The 15,941-nt window shown below is 38.6% G+C and overlaps 3 protein-coding genes across 3 annotated transcripts; 1 reads left to right on the top strand and 2 right to left on the bottom strand.

Annotated features, from left to right (window-relative positions):
- On the top strand, positions 25-3,803 carry LOC18589006 (pentatricopeptide repeat-containing protein At4g30700). Its single transcript, XM_018127801.1, has one exon. The coding sequence runs from the start codon at positions 557-559 to the stop codon at positions 2,981-2,983; it is 2,427 nt and encodes an 808-aa protein (XP_017983290.1). The 5' UTR covers positions 25-556; the 3' UTR covers positions 2,984-3,803.
- Positions 4,460-9,046, bottom strand: LOC18589005 (cellulose synthase A catalytic subunit 7 [UDP-forming]). The gene is made up of 13 exons (XM_018127787.1): positions 8,972-9,046; positions 8,666-8,861; positions 8,358-8,557; positions 8,148-8,250; positions 7,864-7,984; positions 7,496-7,762; positions 6,930-7,275; positions 6,575-6,838; positions 6,264-6,476; positions 5,948-6,161; positions 5,657-5,853; positions 5,158-5,511; positions 4,460-5,041 (listed from the first exon to the last, which is right to left on the bottom strand). Exons 1-13 carry the CDS (start codon positions 9,044-9,046, stop codon positions 4,460-4,462), a joined length of 3,132 nt encoding a protein of 1,043 aa, XP_017983276.1.
- Positions 11,237-15,815, bottom strand: LOC18589004 (translation initiation factor IF-3). The gene is made up of 9 exons (XM_007013793.2): positions 15,463-15,815; positions 15,308-15,347; positions 15,120-15,179; positions 13,849-13,901; positions 13,474-13,523; positions 13,205-13,238; positions 12,372-12,444; positions 12,186-12,278; positions 11,237-11,603 (listed from the first exon to the last, which is right to left on the bottom strand). The coding sequence occupies exons 1-9, from the start codon at positions 15,720-15,722 to the stop codon at positions 11,460-11,462; spliced, it is 807 nt and encodes a 268-aa protein (XP_007013855.2). The 5' UTR covers positions 15,723-15,815; the 3' UTR covers positions 11,237-11,459.

Here is a 15,941-nt window from a genome sequence, read left to right as displayed (position 1 = left end):
ACTGCATTGTTTTACATTTGAAAGCTACCCAGGAGTGCTTAGGAATTTCATATTCGCCAACCCTTATTCAATTCTAATGTTTATAGGGAAACATCATCATAAAATGTACACAGGGAATTTCATATTAGCCAAATAGAGAGCACAATACCATAACAGCTAAATGCTTACAAATTACAACCCGAATTTATTCATAATTGGATTATCAAAATGAGATGGTATTATACTAGTATCATCTTTCACTTGTCATGCTATTCTACCTCGTCTCATTCCCCTGAAGTTAAAAATTAGCCTCTGGCACACTCGTATCAGAGGCAAAGAAAGAAATAGTTTCACAAAAGGAGAGAAGCAAGCGAGGGAAAAAACAATATTTACTGTTACATTGGGTTGATTTTGAATAGAGAATTTTGGCACTACGAACTGGGCTTTAATGGCACAGGCCACAGAGCCGTTGCCCGAACCCAGCTTCTTCCGGCCATGCACGCAACCCTCCTCTATCCTTTCTCTCCATTTCCCGCCATTTTTACCACATTTCAGAGAGTTTGTATAACGGTAACCTATGCGCAAACATAAAGCAAAACTTAAATCTCATTGCAGAAGAAGGAGGAGGAGGAGAAGGCAGATGTTTAGCAAGTCCATTGCGAGCACTTACTCACCGACAAGAAGTCGAAACTTTTTCCTAAACCTCCTCAAGAAATCCACCACTCTTCCTCAGCTGACCCAAACCCACGCCCAACTCATCCTTAACGGCTTCCGAAACGACCTCTCAACCATAACCAAACTCACCCACCGGCTCTTCGACCTCAACGCCACGTCTTACGCATGTGACGTCTTCCTCTCCATCCCTAACCCCGATCTCTTCCTCTTCAACGTCCTCATCAAAGGCTTCTCTAATACCCATTCCATTTCGCTCTATACCCATTTGAGGAAATGCACTCGTCTCAACCCTGATAACTTCACCTACGCCTTCGCTATCGCCTCCGCTTCGACCCTTTCAGATGAGAAAGTGGGGATGTTTTTGTACGAACATGCGGTTGTTGATGGGTATGGATTCGATTTGTTTGTGGGTACTGCTGTTGTTGACTTCTACTTCAAGATTTGGCGGGTTGAACTTGCACGAAAAGTTTTTGATAAAATGCCTGAAAGAGATACGGTGTTGTGGAATTCGATGATTTCTGGGTTGGTTAAAAATTGTTGTTTTGAGGATGCAATTCGGGTTTTTAGGGATATGCTTGAAGATGGTGGGATTCGGTTGGATTCAACTAGTGTGGCAGCAGTTTTACCGGCTTTCTCGGAGTTGCAAGAGTTGATTTCGGGGATGGAGGTTCAATGTTTAGCTTTAAAACTCGGTTTTCATTCCCATGTTTATGTGCTTACCGGGCTCATTTCTTTGTATTCAAAAGGTGGGGAGATTGAGGCGGCTAAGTTATTGTTTGGAGAGATTGGTAGACCAGATTTGGTTTCTTGTAATGCAATGATTTCAGGGTATACCAGCAATGGTGAGAGTGAGTGTTCAGTGAGGCTTTTTAAACAACTCCTTGGTTCGGGTGAAAAGGTCAATTCAAGCACAATTGTGGGATTGATTCCTGTGTTGTCTCCCTTTGGTTATTTAAATCTTACTAATTGTATTCATAGTTTCTGTGTGAAATATGGTTTTGTTTCACAATCTTCTGTTTCAACAGCATTAACTACTGCTTATAGCAGACTAAATGAGATTGAATCTGCACGGCAGCTTTTTGACGAGTCATCAGAGAAAACTCCAGCTTCTTGGAATGCTATGATCTCAGGTTACACCCAAAATGGATTGACAGAAGCAGCAATATCTCTTTTCCAGGAAATGCAGATGTCTAAAGTTGGTCCTAATCCTGTCACACTTACAAGCATTCTTTCAGCTTGTGCTCAGCTTGGAGCTCTAAGTCTGGGGAAATGGGTACATGGACTAGTTAAAAGCAAGAGTTTTGATTCTAACATATATGTGTCAACCGCTTTAATTGACATGTATGCAAAGTGTGGCAGCATTAGAGAGGCTCGACAATTGTTTGATTTGATGCTGGGGAAGAATGTGGTGACTTGGAATGCAATGATTTCAGGTTATGGCCTCCACGGCCAGGGCCAGGATGCACTTAGACTCTTCTCTGAGATGTTACATTCTGGGGTTTCACCAAATGGTGTTACATTTCTTTCTCTCCTGTATGCTTGCAGTCATGCTGGCTTGGTGAAAGAAGGAGAGGAAATATTTCGTTCTATGGTCCATGCTAATCAATTTAAGCCCTTAGCTGAACATTATGCCTGCATGGTTGACATCCTTGGCCGAGCTGGCCAATTAGAGAAGGCCTTTAAGTTTATAAAAGAAATGCCAGTTGAACCAGGTCCTGCTGAGTGGGGTGCATTGCTTGGTGCTTGCATGATCCACAAGGATAAAAAACTTGCTCATGTAGCTTCTGAAAGGCTATTTGAATTGGACCCAGAAAATGTAGGATATTATGTTTTACTGTCAAATTTGTACTCAGCTGAGAGGAACTATCCACTGGCTGCTTCAGTCCGACAAAATGTTAAGAAAAGAATGCTGGCAAAGATTCCTGGATGCACTCTAATTGAGATTGGTGAAACCCCACATGTCTTTACATCTGGTGACAGGTCCCATCCTCAAGCCACAGAAATATATGCAATGCTAGAAAAATTAATAAGGAAAATGAAGGAGGCAGGGTTTCAGACAGAGACTGATACGGCATTGCATGATGTAGAGGAGGAAGAGAAGGAGCTAATGGTAAATGTTCACAGTGAGAAATTGGCCATTGCTTTTGGTCTTGTTGTTACGCAACCAGGAACTGAGATTAGGATTTTTAAGAATCTTCGAGTTTGTGTAGATTGCCATACTGCTACAAAATTTATATCAAAGATTACTGAGAGAGTCATTGTGGTTAGGGATGCTAATCGGTTCCATCACTTTAAAGATGGTGTGTGCTCTTGTGGAGACTATTGGTGATGAATTAATTATTCGGTTCATTGACTAAGATGGTTTGGAGAAATTAGCAAATCAAGATTGAGTGCTGTCATCCAACTGAGGCATGTCATTCAAGCCCACCAGTCAACTTGGATAGAATCGCTTATGCCAGAGTTAATGCTAGTGAATGCAATTAAGGCTATGTTTTGACGTTGCATACCTGTGTTCTATAATTGGCAAGTTTTCTAAAGGTAGAACTAGGAGAATGCCAATAATATTCGGACCATTCAGTTGTTCGACATGAGCCTCAAGCTTCTGGTAATCTTTATATTTTCATCAGTCCATCCTTCCTGTTTCCTTAGGTCCTTGAAGAAATGTTGTGCACAAACAGATTGCGGAGTAACTTTTTCATGAAAAAGGTATTCTTCTTGCAATTTTGACTTCTTAGAGGATGTTCATTTAAACGGGAAAATTCTTTGTAACTTACTTCCATTAATGTACTTTTTATTGTTAAGTAATATTTTTTCAATAAGCACCATTTTTTTATTTTGTTAAACTATTTGTGTAGTTGTGCTTGACATGTGTGTACCATTTTTGCGAATTACCATCAGTTTTTGTGTGTGTGGTGTGGTTCTGTAAGAAGTTGATACCATCAGATCTCATAAGTCAAGTCCTAGGTACCAAAAATTAGAACACACCATGTTTTTTTTATTACTTTCGTTTTGCAGTTATATTTTGATTATATTTTTGGAAAGCCCCAGTACTGACCATCATGACTCTTATTTTTCTTTTTTTCGTTCTAATGTTTGGACTCTGAAAATACATACTTTTTCTCCTCCTTTTCTTTTGACTCTTTCAATCCTAGTAAGAGTAAGATTCAATTTTAAACTCTTGATAAAATCACTATCAGTTGAAACCTTTATCTTTTTCTTTTTGGTGAAATTGGCACCTTCATCTTTTAAGTCTTATCTTGTAGATTACAAATGCCCTGTGATTGACATAACAATCATGCTATTGATCTTTCCAAGGACCAAAGACAATTGGTTGCTTGTTCTAAACATTTGCCATTGCTTAAGCATACTCTCTCTCATAAATGGCATTACAGTCATTTGCTCAACAGACCATGCTATCTACACTGATAATTGGGTATTCACCCAACTAAGCTTTTCTCGTAAAAGTCAATGGGTTAGAAGACTCCTATTCACTCCCAATTGATGTTGCCAAACTCCAAAGAAAAGAAGAAAATGAAATTGTATACAGTTTGAGATGCTTGAATGAGAACATGCAATTTTAGCAATGAAACATAGGTGATCACAAAGTAGAACTATTTTCAATTCAATGACAAAACTTGGTACAATGCATAGCACTACACAAAAAATTTTCACTCTAACTTTATTCTTTGTTGTTCATCTCCATTTTGCTTGTTTCATACATCACATACCACATACTCGTAAGAGCAAGAATGTACATGTATAATCTTGAGAACCACGCATCAAAAAGAAAGGGAAAACAAATTTTTCAGCAGTTGATGCCGCATTGGGTCGTGTCTGGTCCCTTGGTTTTCAACACAAATGGATCAATTCGGACCCAAAGCAAGGAGAAGATTGAAGCCAATAGCACTGACCATATAACAACAATGGTTGGTGTCCTGTTCTGCCTCCCCATGAGACCTTTAAGGAACGGATAGAGATGTACAATCACCCAGAAGGAGAAGAAGAGCTTTCCAAAGAGAGGTCCCCAAGATTGGTATCCATTGTTTATGGCATCTGACACGCCTGCAACAACTCCAACTAGGTTGATGATTAAGACAGTGGTTGGAGGAATCAGGAGGGTTGTCCATTTGAAGGCGTACAATTCTCCAAACTCCTCATCGTCTGTTGCCTTGGATGTGACTGTGAAATTAGTATCAATACCAGCTAGAACCTTCAGCAGACCTTGGACAACAGCAAACAGATGGGCTGAAATACCACCGATGACCCAAAATTGCTCGTTTCTCCACCATTCCTCAATGCTCACTCCACTCCACCTTAGCTCTAGAATACCAGTTGCAAAGATTGAAAGAAACAGGGCAATGAAGAATAGACTTGCAAAGGTGCTTATCTGTTGCAGGTGAGAACAAAGACCAAGTTAAAAACTAGCAGATAAAAGCTATTTAATCTTCCGTTAGCATTCCAACATCTATAGTTGAATTGATGAAATGAGAATCATTCTTTTACCGGTGGCATTATGAATTTATCTGTAAGCAAACAGATTGCTGGAAGGGTACAATAGGCAAGGAGTGGTAAGGACGTGAAGGGGTAGATGGTTGTGTTGACATATGCAAATCGCTCAAGCCACCTGAGATTTCCTCCCTTGAAGCCATACCATGCAGGGCAGTGACGACTAAAGAAGATTTCAACAGAACCAAGCGCCCACCGAAGGACTTGGTTGAGACGATCTGAGAGATTGATGGGAGCTGAACCTTTGAATGCAGGCAACTTTGGCATGCAATATATAGACCTCCATCCACGGCAGTGCATCTTGAAACCTGTTAGAATATCCTCTGTAATTGAGCCATAAATCCAGCCAAGCTGCACGTACACAAGACACAATAATCTTCAGATGATTATGTTTAAACTTGAAAACCCAACTATTCTATAAGCAGTAAGAAATATTGTTCTTCTTCGTCAATCAGCAGAAGTGGAATGTCATGAAATTTCAAGCGGTTGGCAGTACCTCACTACCCCATTCTGTTTTGTCTTCATAGCCACAACTAATTACATGAATGGCTTCTTTAAGCAGGGCTGCAGGGCTTGAGGAAGGAGGGACACCACCTTCGTCCATCAGGGTTGACGTCACAAAAATGGCTGACTGTCCGAATTTCTTTTCAAAGTTCATCTGGGACATCAATAACTCCTTATCATCCTCCGTTGCTGTTCATATATAAAAGATTTGAGTTAGGTGTGAAGGAACAAAAACTAGGGAGGCAGCTCAAAAATGAAAAACAAGAAAAGTGATCTTAACCACCTTCAAGGCTTGGCCCATTTGCATTTCCGCCGTTCTTAGAATGCTTATTATCCTTTCTGCGGCGTCCAAAGCAAGGGCAGCAATCACAGCTTACCATCTTTGGGCGCTTAGGGCCCTTGGGAGGTTCATAACCATAGAGTGCTTGCCTTCTGAAAACACATCCTGTGCCGACATATACAGGGCCTTGAATACCATCTAGACCTTTCATGTTAATCTGCAGAAACCAGAGAAAAAGAATTAGAAATTGATTCATTCTGTCCCTCTATAATCTTAGTGTACAAAAAACAAGCATAAAGCCCATTCTTGCTGCACTTACATCAAAGAAAACTGTGTTTCTATTGGCATATCGATCGTGCCTATCAATACCATCGAATCTTTGAGGGAATTGGACATAGCAGACCTTTCTTCCAATTTGAGGGTCCATCATGAAACACATAGCCTCTCTTACAGCCTTGCTGTTGTTTATGTAATGATCACAATCCAAGTTCAGCATAAAAGGAGCATTTGTAAGCACACCAGAGACGCGAACCTGAAATTTTACACAGCATTAACATAATTATTACCTCAAAAAGCAGGGCTTAGAAAGGAAGGGAACTTGAATAAAACACTAGTTCTTAAGATCTTTACAAGGGCATTCATGGCTCCGGCTTTCTTGTGATGCAGAAAACCAGGCCTTTTCTCTCGAGAAACGTAAACAAGGCGAGGAAGCTCGTTGCCTTCGGTATCATGGCCTCCACTTTGACCAAGAAATACTTGAATCATACCAGGGTGATCTTTAGTATTGTTTCCTGGCCATGGTGTCCCATCTTGCATGATCCACCCCTCTGGAGGAACCTTCTGGGCTTTTGCTACAAGTGCATTAATCCTAACCTTGAATTCTTCATATTCTCTCTGTTAAACACCAAGAAAATTTGAACGTTAAGTAAATTAGTTCACTGCGGCTTAAACTCAAAGGTATCTTCAGGAGTTCATGTATACAAACCTTCATAGCTCGGCGCTCCTTAACAAATGTGGGTTGGACTTTGTCCTTGAGATAATCAACTTTTAAAGTGAAGTACATCTCAGGAGCTCGGGGCTCTATAGCAAACTTCTTGCAGAATGGCACCCATTTTCTAGCAAATTCAGCTGTTTCGGACAATGCTTCAAAGGTGAGCATGGAAGAACCATCATCAGAAATGTAGCAAGAGATCTTATCCACTGGGTAATCCATAGCCAAGATCGATAGAACTGTATTAGCCGTAACAAGAGGGGGTTCCTTCATGGGATCGACCGTACTGACAAAGATATCTACAGGAACAAGCATATTGGGCTCACCTTCCCTCTCATACCTGCATCAGCCATTATAATTAAGTTTCATCATGGGAAAAAAAAATAACTAAACTGTAGGTGAATTGATGATTACAGTCATATAGAGGATGTTCTTGAAGCATTTAGTTTTAGAAGATGAATTATAACTATCCTCTGAAGGTATAAAATTTGATTTCAAGTTCTGCACCAAAGCTGTTTCAAATACTTACGGTGCTTCACTAGAAGGCAAAATCTATATACCTGAGGGAAAGGCGATCAAGATACGTCTCACGATCAATAGGGAGCCACTTAGGGAACTGATCAAGGATCCAAGAAAAGGCGAACCAGATTTCACAGATCACAGAAGTTAGCCACAGCCCAATTGCATCATGGACCGGGTTCAAAATTCGATAGCGGAGGAAGAAACCCAGGATAACTAGACGGGCCACAATCACCATACGATACGGATTGATCTTGCTGGATGCTATTGGCACCTTCCTTGACAGTGGCTGCCTAGCTTCATCAAGCCTGCAAGAAGTTCACATTAAAGAAGACACATGCTGGTTATCAAACTGGCTCGGGCACATGAGTTTCTTACATGCTAGCACTTGACAGCAATAAGTACTTACAAGGCCATGTCAGGGTCATTGGCGTCATCAGTTTCAGGACCCAGATTCCCTTGCTGCATCTTCCAATCATCCATCCTTTCTTTCCATCCTCCCTCTTTCTTTTCATCCCACCTTGCGCTTCCTTTTGTTTGCAAATATATTCAATGCAAAACAAATGGTGAGACATTGTTTTTCTCTTTTGGTATGTTGCCTAGTCAATTTGCACTACTTGGATGGAAAATTTTCAGGCACATATACTGATCACATGCATAAAAAGAAAATAATACAAGATTGAAAAAACATACCAGGTTCAGACATTGGATACGGATGCACTCGTTTATGAAGGGAAGAATTTGACATGTTCTCCCCATAAGCAAGAGCGCCTCCTATGGGGAATTCCCCACTCACCTGCAACAATAGAAAAAAGATACTATTATTAATGCATTTCAAAGCAACAGGCAAATATTTGCATTTTGTATTATAAATCTTAATGACAAACAAAGAACTTTGCTTACCTGTCTGGATCGGACACCAGTTATAACTGGTGGGATTTGAGGACTTTCATCATCTTCCGGGCCTCTTCCATAGCTCATCTTGCCATGCAGCATCGATTCTGCCACATTCCTATGCTTGTTCTGTTCATCATCAATGTTAAATTCATGTTCGATATCATCCACATCCTCTTCATCTTCATCTCCCTCCACCCTAGGACTCCCTATTCACAACATAATTCAAACAAAAAAAAATGTCAGTTGATCACTTCCTACAAGAATTAGTTAATAGCTGTTAATTTGCACCAAGCAGCTGTTTTGATAAAATATACCTTTGAGACGCTTGTATCTAGTTTTGCACTGAGGACACTGTTGAGTCCCTTCCCTCCTTTCATACTCATAGCAAGGCCTACAAACAGGGAAACCACATTCGTTGCAGGCCACAAAAAGATCTCCATCTACTGTCAGCCCGATCTCATCACCACAAATCTCGCACACTTGACCATCCAGGTTCTTCAGAGGTTTAGGCTGCACGCAACCACCAAAACACGATCAAAGAAAAAGAAAAACCAACTAAACTGTTTCATAAATAAAACCATGTTTTTTTTTTTTTGCTATCTTTCTGCGTAAAACTATACCTCTTCATGGCCATGAATGACAACAAGTTCATTGCGGTTGTGAGAGCCGGCGACAAGTCCAGCGCTGGCTTCCATTGGTGGAGGGGAATGGAGGTGATGGGTGAGGAGTAAGGCAATGGAGAGGGAGTGTTTATGAATAAGAAGTAGGAGAAGGGGTAGCTGAACATACGTTGCTCTCTCTCTCTCTTACCTAATGTGTCCACGTTAAGGGATGGTGTCGTTGGTTGCAGAGTCTCCATTCCCTTGAAGTTAAGCTTTCCTCTATTTTTTTTTTCCAACTACCATCCATGCCCCCCCTTCTTTCCCGGCTTTTACAAGCTTCAAGCTTCAGCGACCTCCCATCTCTCTATTTTCATCATTTTTTTTTCTTCTTTGCCTCAATAATCTTTAATTCTTAAAACTATGATTAAATTCTAATGTTTTAACAATAATATATAGAAGGCAAAAATTACATTTGAATGTAAATATTTTTTAATAAAATACATAATTAATTTTACTTTTTTATCTAGAATTATTTTCCTGTTACAATTAGTGTTATAGTTTAATTATTTGTTCATTTTTAATCATAATTGATTTTTATCTATTATATTTCATTTGCTATTGCTTTTAATATATTTTCATTGAAAATAAAAAAAAATAAGTAACAAAAATAACAATCCAACTGTTAATATTGAATTTGCTGTGCAGTTTGTTTCAAGTATATTTTCATTGATTTACTTGGTGGTAATCCACGTAATAGATGGATTGATAGAGGGGTGACAGTGAAGGCATCCAAATTTGATTGGTATGAAATGAAACAGTAAATGTGATGTAATGGATCATAATCATTAAAATTTTGGGGACCGAGAAACAATTTTCCAACAGCATAACTTTGGATTATAATTAATGAATTTACACGAAGTTTATCCTACGACTCTGGCAGCCTAACATGAGCAGGGCTTCACCATCCATATATATATACTCTTTGTTTAATTAGGAGGGGGATAGTACAGTTTGCTGCACAACAACTAGTGCATGCCATGGGATTAAAGCATTACAAAACCGGTGGCAGCCATGGAAGGGACAACTATCCTGTTGTACAACCCATCACTAAATAGGCAATGGAAACACCAAGGGCAAGGAGGTACCTCAATTAACTTAACATCTAAAATATGTCTTCAACAAGTGTCAATTGTGCTATACTAGGATGAAACTAGTAATCGTAGAGGGAAGCGGTTAGCAGGTGTCCAGGCAGCTGGCGTTTCATGCAGTTGGAAAGAAAATTGAAATACAAGTAAATTTGGACAGTGAGAGGGCCTCACATATACAACAAAAGCACAAAAACCCATTGCTTTATTTGGTGGTGAAAATGGCGATACAATAAAAAAAAACACACACACACACACACACGAGGAGAATGAATGCTTGGAAAGGAAGAACTTAGAACCAAAGCTAAGGTTACAATCGTTAGGTGCATACGTTGAAATCTCTCCATCTTCTAGACTGCTTACTTCTTCCTACTTTATAAACAAAATTAAGCCCTCCGTTACGTATATAACACTAACAGCAATGCAATATAGTTTCTGCCTCCGCCTCTGCCCAGCAGATTTTTTTCTTATACTTACAGCCCAAATTCCAGGATCATCTAATCTAATCTCATCTGATTTCCCCCACCCCCTTTTTTCCTTCTAGTTTCTATTCCTGGCGAAATAGATTTCTTCCAGTTTGGGAAAACAAAATGCTTCGCTCACTAGCACCACCCATTATTAATTTGGGAAGGCTTCCATGTGCGCTTACCACGTGCATATTTGGCAGGTGCAAGACAATTTACCTCCTCTTTACTCATTTTTTATGCTAGCTATGTTTCTAAAGTCACTGTCCAAATAATCTATTAGGCTTAAGACTAAGAGCCATCAGACCAAAACCAACAACATCCTCGCTCCTGTCTGGACTAGTCATCTTATTGTTATCTCTCTCATGTGGTTTACTATTAACCAAGATAAGTTGCTTCGACACTGGCACATAGTATTAATCTTCTCCTCCACAGTTTTCCCTCCCGGCCTCACAATGCATCAAGTCCCCCAAAACTAATATGGGTTAACTCCGTTGGTAATTTCTTTTCTCCCTGTGAAGTACAGCATATCTTACCTTGGGCTTGAGGATCTGATCAAACCTATTTACCCCCGGAGAGATAAGATATTTCGCACCAAAAAAAGGACAATCTAATAGATTTACCCTTTAAGCTCAAGGTTGTACATCACTGAATTCACTTGGAACAGAAAAGAGGAATACCAAGAGAGAAATTCGATTGTGGTCCGATAAACTGTTATAAGCATTTGATGTAGACAAAGTTGCTTTGTTATTAAAATCTTAATAAACATTTGATACGGGTTGTGACACTAATATACTATACAAGACTTCCCAAGGACAAGGCCCAGTGCCCTAGTTGATGAACATAAATCTAACCGCCCACTGTTATACTGCCAAAATTCTCTTCGAGATTTAATCGTCAGACACCAGCTGAGACTTCGTTTTTGGTCGGTTTATCTTTTTTCTTTCCTGGATCTTGAGCTTTTTGCAGAAGAGCCTTATTTGGAACCAAAACTATGAATATATTCCTGTCTCTGAAGTTTTTGCTCTCCTCTGCTGCGAGCTGCAAACCAGAATGGACGTTAGAGTTTGGAGTTCAGAGAAGCTTTCAGGTAAAGCAATATGATCCACAAATACAACGAGAACAGACGCATTAAACAGCATAAAGATGCTTGAAGGGGACAAACAAAACACCATTGACAAGCAAAAACCCAAATACCACAATCAAAGAAGACAGTTGCTTATTAAAGTATAAGTTGTTCACTGATCATTCCCCCTTTATCTTATCATCCAGCCACAAATCTTATCTAATCTGCTAAAGAACATTCAATGACAATCCTCTGCTTGGAACTATTTGATGACATTTTTTGAACAAACTAAGTAGCATCCAAAACAAATGACCTTGGTTAAACTACGATGCAAGTTCTTGTGCTACCTCTGATTCTGGAAATGCTTAAAACATTTTCTTATTCAGCTCGGAATATGCCACCTACACATAATCATCAATTCATATTTAACCTAAAATCAATCTATAGTACTGCACTATTGGAAATTTGAGAACTTTATATGATGATTTTTACTCTGTTAATCTTAAAAGTTGCATATTCATTATTCAAGGAAGGGAAAAGATATTTCATGAATGTACCTCCCCAACATCATTCTGGAAACGCCTAATGAGCTCCATAGCCATATTTCTGAATTCATTTTCTCGCCCTTTCAAGTTCACTATGACCTTAACCTGAAAGCATAGATCAAAATACTTCAGCGCAATTGAACTCCAAGGCATAATTCAAGCATGAATATGCAACTATAATAAGAAAACTGAAACAACCTTGTCACCATCTTTCAGAAACTTCCTTGCAGCTTTCAAACGTACAGAATAATCATGTTGATCAATGTTATAACTGTTCAAAACAAACAGAAACATTTAGAAAGGCCACCAAGAGCCCAAAAATAGCTATTCATTATAGCTTTAGAATGAAGTTCTTGATAGAAACCACAGTCAAAACCAGTTACCCTCTCAACTTTTTACCCCCCGGTGTTAATTAAGAAGATAGATCTGATAGAATAAAGGCAGTTATATATCCAGGAAGTAAATAGGCAATGTTGGACTCAACACTGAGTATTCCTCACTTCACTAAGATAGTACCATTGGCAATTTAACACTACCACAGTAAATGATCACAACTTTCTACCTCTAGTGTTAATACAAGAAGATGGAATGAAGGCACTTGTATATCTCGGAAGCCACTAGTGACTAGCCTAAAGCCCTATTAATATCAGACTCTTTCTTTATTTGCAGAATTCAACAGGGGATATACGCAGCCTCCAGATAACAGCTCAATGTAGGTCAAAAAGATATTAAAAAGCAGAATTATAGTTCATTTACCAAGTCATCAGTGTTAGAAAGCAAGCTTAGATGCCCACTCATAAGATAATAGGAGGCAGACTGGGGTCATCAGTGTTTGAGAGAAAATTTTAACAGGTAGCAAATATCTATGAAATGTGCTTATGAAATAATTTTGCCACAAGAAACCTGTTTTGTATCTGTGGATGATAGTTTGCCACTAATAAAAACCTTGAGACAGAGTAATATAATAAACACCAAAAAGTTGTGGGCTTCAAAACAAATAACTACATTGAAGCATACTGCAAAACACATACCCCATTTTGAGCTCCTTCAAATCCATGCGATTGGCTGACAGTTAAAACCATAGTCTAGTCAGCATCCTTCCTCAAAAAGAAAAATTTAATTATGAATCAAAAAGAAACACACAGGGAAGTGCTAAATCCACAGTCATTCTGGCTGGCCCCACAGAATCATATCATACTGATATTAAATTAGAACAGAGCTAATTCGCCACCAGCCCGATGGTATATGACTTTAGCATTTCCCAAAGACAAAACTTAACAGAGAGGACATTCACACGCACTTTTTTTCTGCTGTAATTTCTTCTTCTTTTGCTGTTCATATTTATACTTACTGAGGAAAAGGTAAAAAGCAAGTATTAATACACTTTAAAGTGAAATTTCAAAAGAAAAAGATATATAGAAATTAAGACTTCTAATTTAGCAGTGTTTTTTAATATCAGCCTAATAGTGCTGTGTTCATTAAAGTAGACATGAGTAATAAATAAAGGACAGCATTTAGACATCAATTATGTAAAAATTTAGATTCAAATTTCAAATTCTTCAGTAGGGTAGATAAACAGGCCTGCTAGACTCAACTGATTGTTCCTCCACCCTACATAAAAAAAAATATACTAACTCATATTATTTCTCTCAAGATAGCATAAAGCATATCATACTTATAATCCATTATTCTGACAACTGGAGGATCTGCATCAGGGGATAATATCACCTGCAGAAGTGGTATTAGAACAAATTTCAGTGTCACCAATATGCAAAAGAAGTTTGAAAAAGCCTTTGCTTTCTAAAAGAGAACAGAAAGAAGTTATGAGTTTCGATCTACTAAGCAAGGATGTATTGGCTATTTAAGTGAATTCTTATCACTTCAAAAGTACAACCAAAAACAAAAAACAAAGCAAAGCAAAACTGAGACAATTAACAGTTGAAAGTATACTACAATACCAACTTGAATGTCTCTACACAATCTTCAGCTTTCGATTCTAAGGTATCCACTTAGAGCAAATCAGATTGTATGTTGCCCTTAACAGAGACCAGTATTAGCACAATCGCATAGCTCAAACATGTAGTTGATTGTTTCCATATTAATTTCTTCCTCAATCATTTCATATCAAGTTTTCTCAAAAGAGAAATAAAATAATCTACTAAAGTGACCTGTAATGAACTTTAAGGGTATAAGCTAGCAGCTAGAGAATTACATAGCAGCAGAAAAATTGGCAAAACCAAAACCAAACAAGAATTAATGAATCCAATGATGATCATATTTAAAACTGACAAGAACAAAGGAAGAAGAACTACAAAACACTGAAACCTACTCAAGGATGTTTCTGAACATAAGCCTACTCAAGCTGCAAATATATAAGCAACTATGCATTTCTTGTTCTGCCTCTATCCATCTGTAAACCGGTGCAAGGTCTGCAACAAGGCTTTGCTTGACCTTCATGTAGCCACAAAGAAGAAGAACTACAACAACCCAGATACCTAAATTATGGAGTCTAAATTACAAGCATAAAGCATCCCAACTAAGCCACTTCATTGCATTACATACATTCTCATTGTATATCACACAATGTAGGCAAGTAATAGGACCAATTGTACAACACAGAGATACCGAAGGCTCCATTACCTTTACTACTAGCTTTTTTCCATCCAAAAGCAAAAGCAAAAGGTGTGTTTATATATGAAAGCAAATAATGTTTCTGAATTATTAAATTGTGAAGAACAATGCACGATTCTACTTTTGTATGGAACAAGTACATCTGAATGAGTTTTACACTTTAGCTAATTTGCTCATTTTTAATCAAATATAATGTTTTTTCTACTATTTACTTTACACTTTTAGCCTTTTTAACCAAAAAAAAAAACGCAAATAGGAAAAATCAAGTAGTCAAAGCAAGAAACCACAAAAAAGGTGCACCGAGAAAAGCATTACCAAATCGAGCTCCGCATCTTCGGCCATTTCAACGGCCTGGCTTTTAGAAACTATCCCAACCTACACATTAACAAATTAAATAAATTTGAGAACAAAAATATACATATATATATTCAAGATAATGCACAAGTTGCCTTCTCGGCAGCTAAAAATTACAAAGAGGAAAGATAAAAGAAAATTCCACTTACCATATTCTGCTGCTCATCAATAAGCCTGACAGAATCTGACCTACACCACAGCAATGAAGTAGGAACAAACACAGCCTTTAAACTCAATTCAAACACCAGAGAAACAAAGCTACTCAAAAGTTGCAATTAATCAAATAACATAAATAAATAAAAACCTAATGCCAGATATATCAAGGGCCTGGTCTTCATCATTCCGTCTGGACCGACCGGGACCTGAAAACCGAGAATCACCTCCGTAACGGGCAGTTATAGCAGCAGAGCAGTGAAGAGAAGAAGAAGAAGAGGAGAAACTATTGGGGTTGCGGAAATGGAGCCCAAAGAGCTTAGATTCGAGGGAAGAGAGAAGTAAAGGTATTGTTTTGGTGGGTCTAGTTGGGAGGGGCTTGAAAGGGAAGCTGGTGGTGATCCCAGCCATGGCTATGCTTTGGCTCTTCTGTGTGCTATGGGGAGTTTGGCACACGCGAAAATGGGAATATGCTTATCCTGAAAAACAAAGTTACGAATATTTGTGAGCTATGACTACGAGAGGCTGGACTTTTTGGGACTTTGGGCCCCGAAAAGGCCAACCCATTTAGCATATTGCTGTGATTTTGAAATTTGTTGTTTTATATTTAAACTAAATCAATTTCATTTA

Source organism: Theobroma cacao, chromosome 9, assembly GCF_000208745.1.
Source record: "Theobroma cacao cultivar B97-61/B2 chromosome 9, Criollo_cocoa_genome_V2, whole genome shotgun sequence".
Classification (NCBI taxonomy): Eukaryota; Viridiplantae; Streptophyta; class Magnoliopsida; order Malvales; family Malvaceae; genus Theobroma; species Theobroma cacao.
This window is presented reverse-complemented; position numbering and strand designations above follow the sequence as displayed.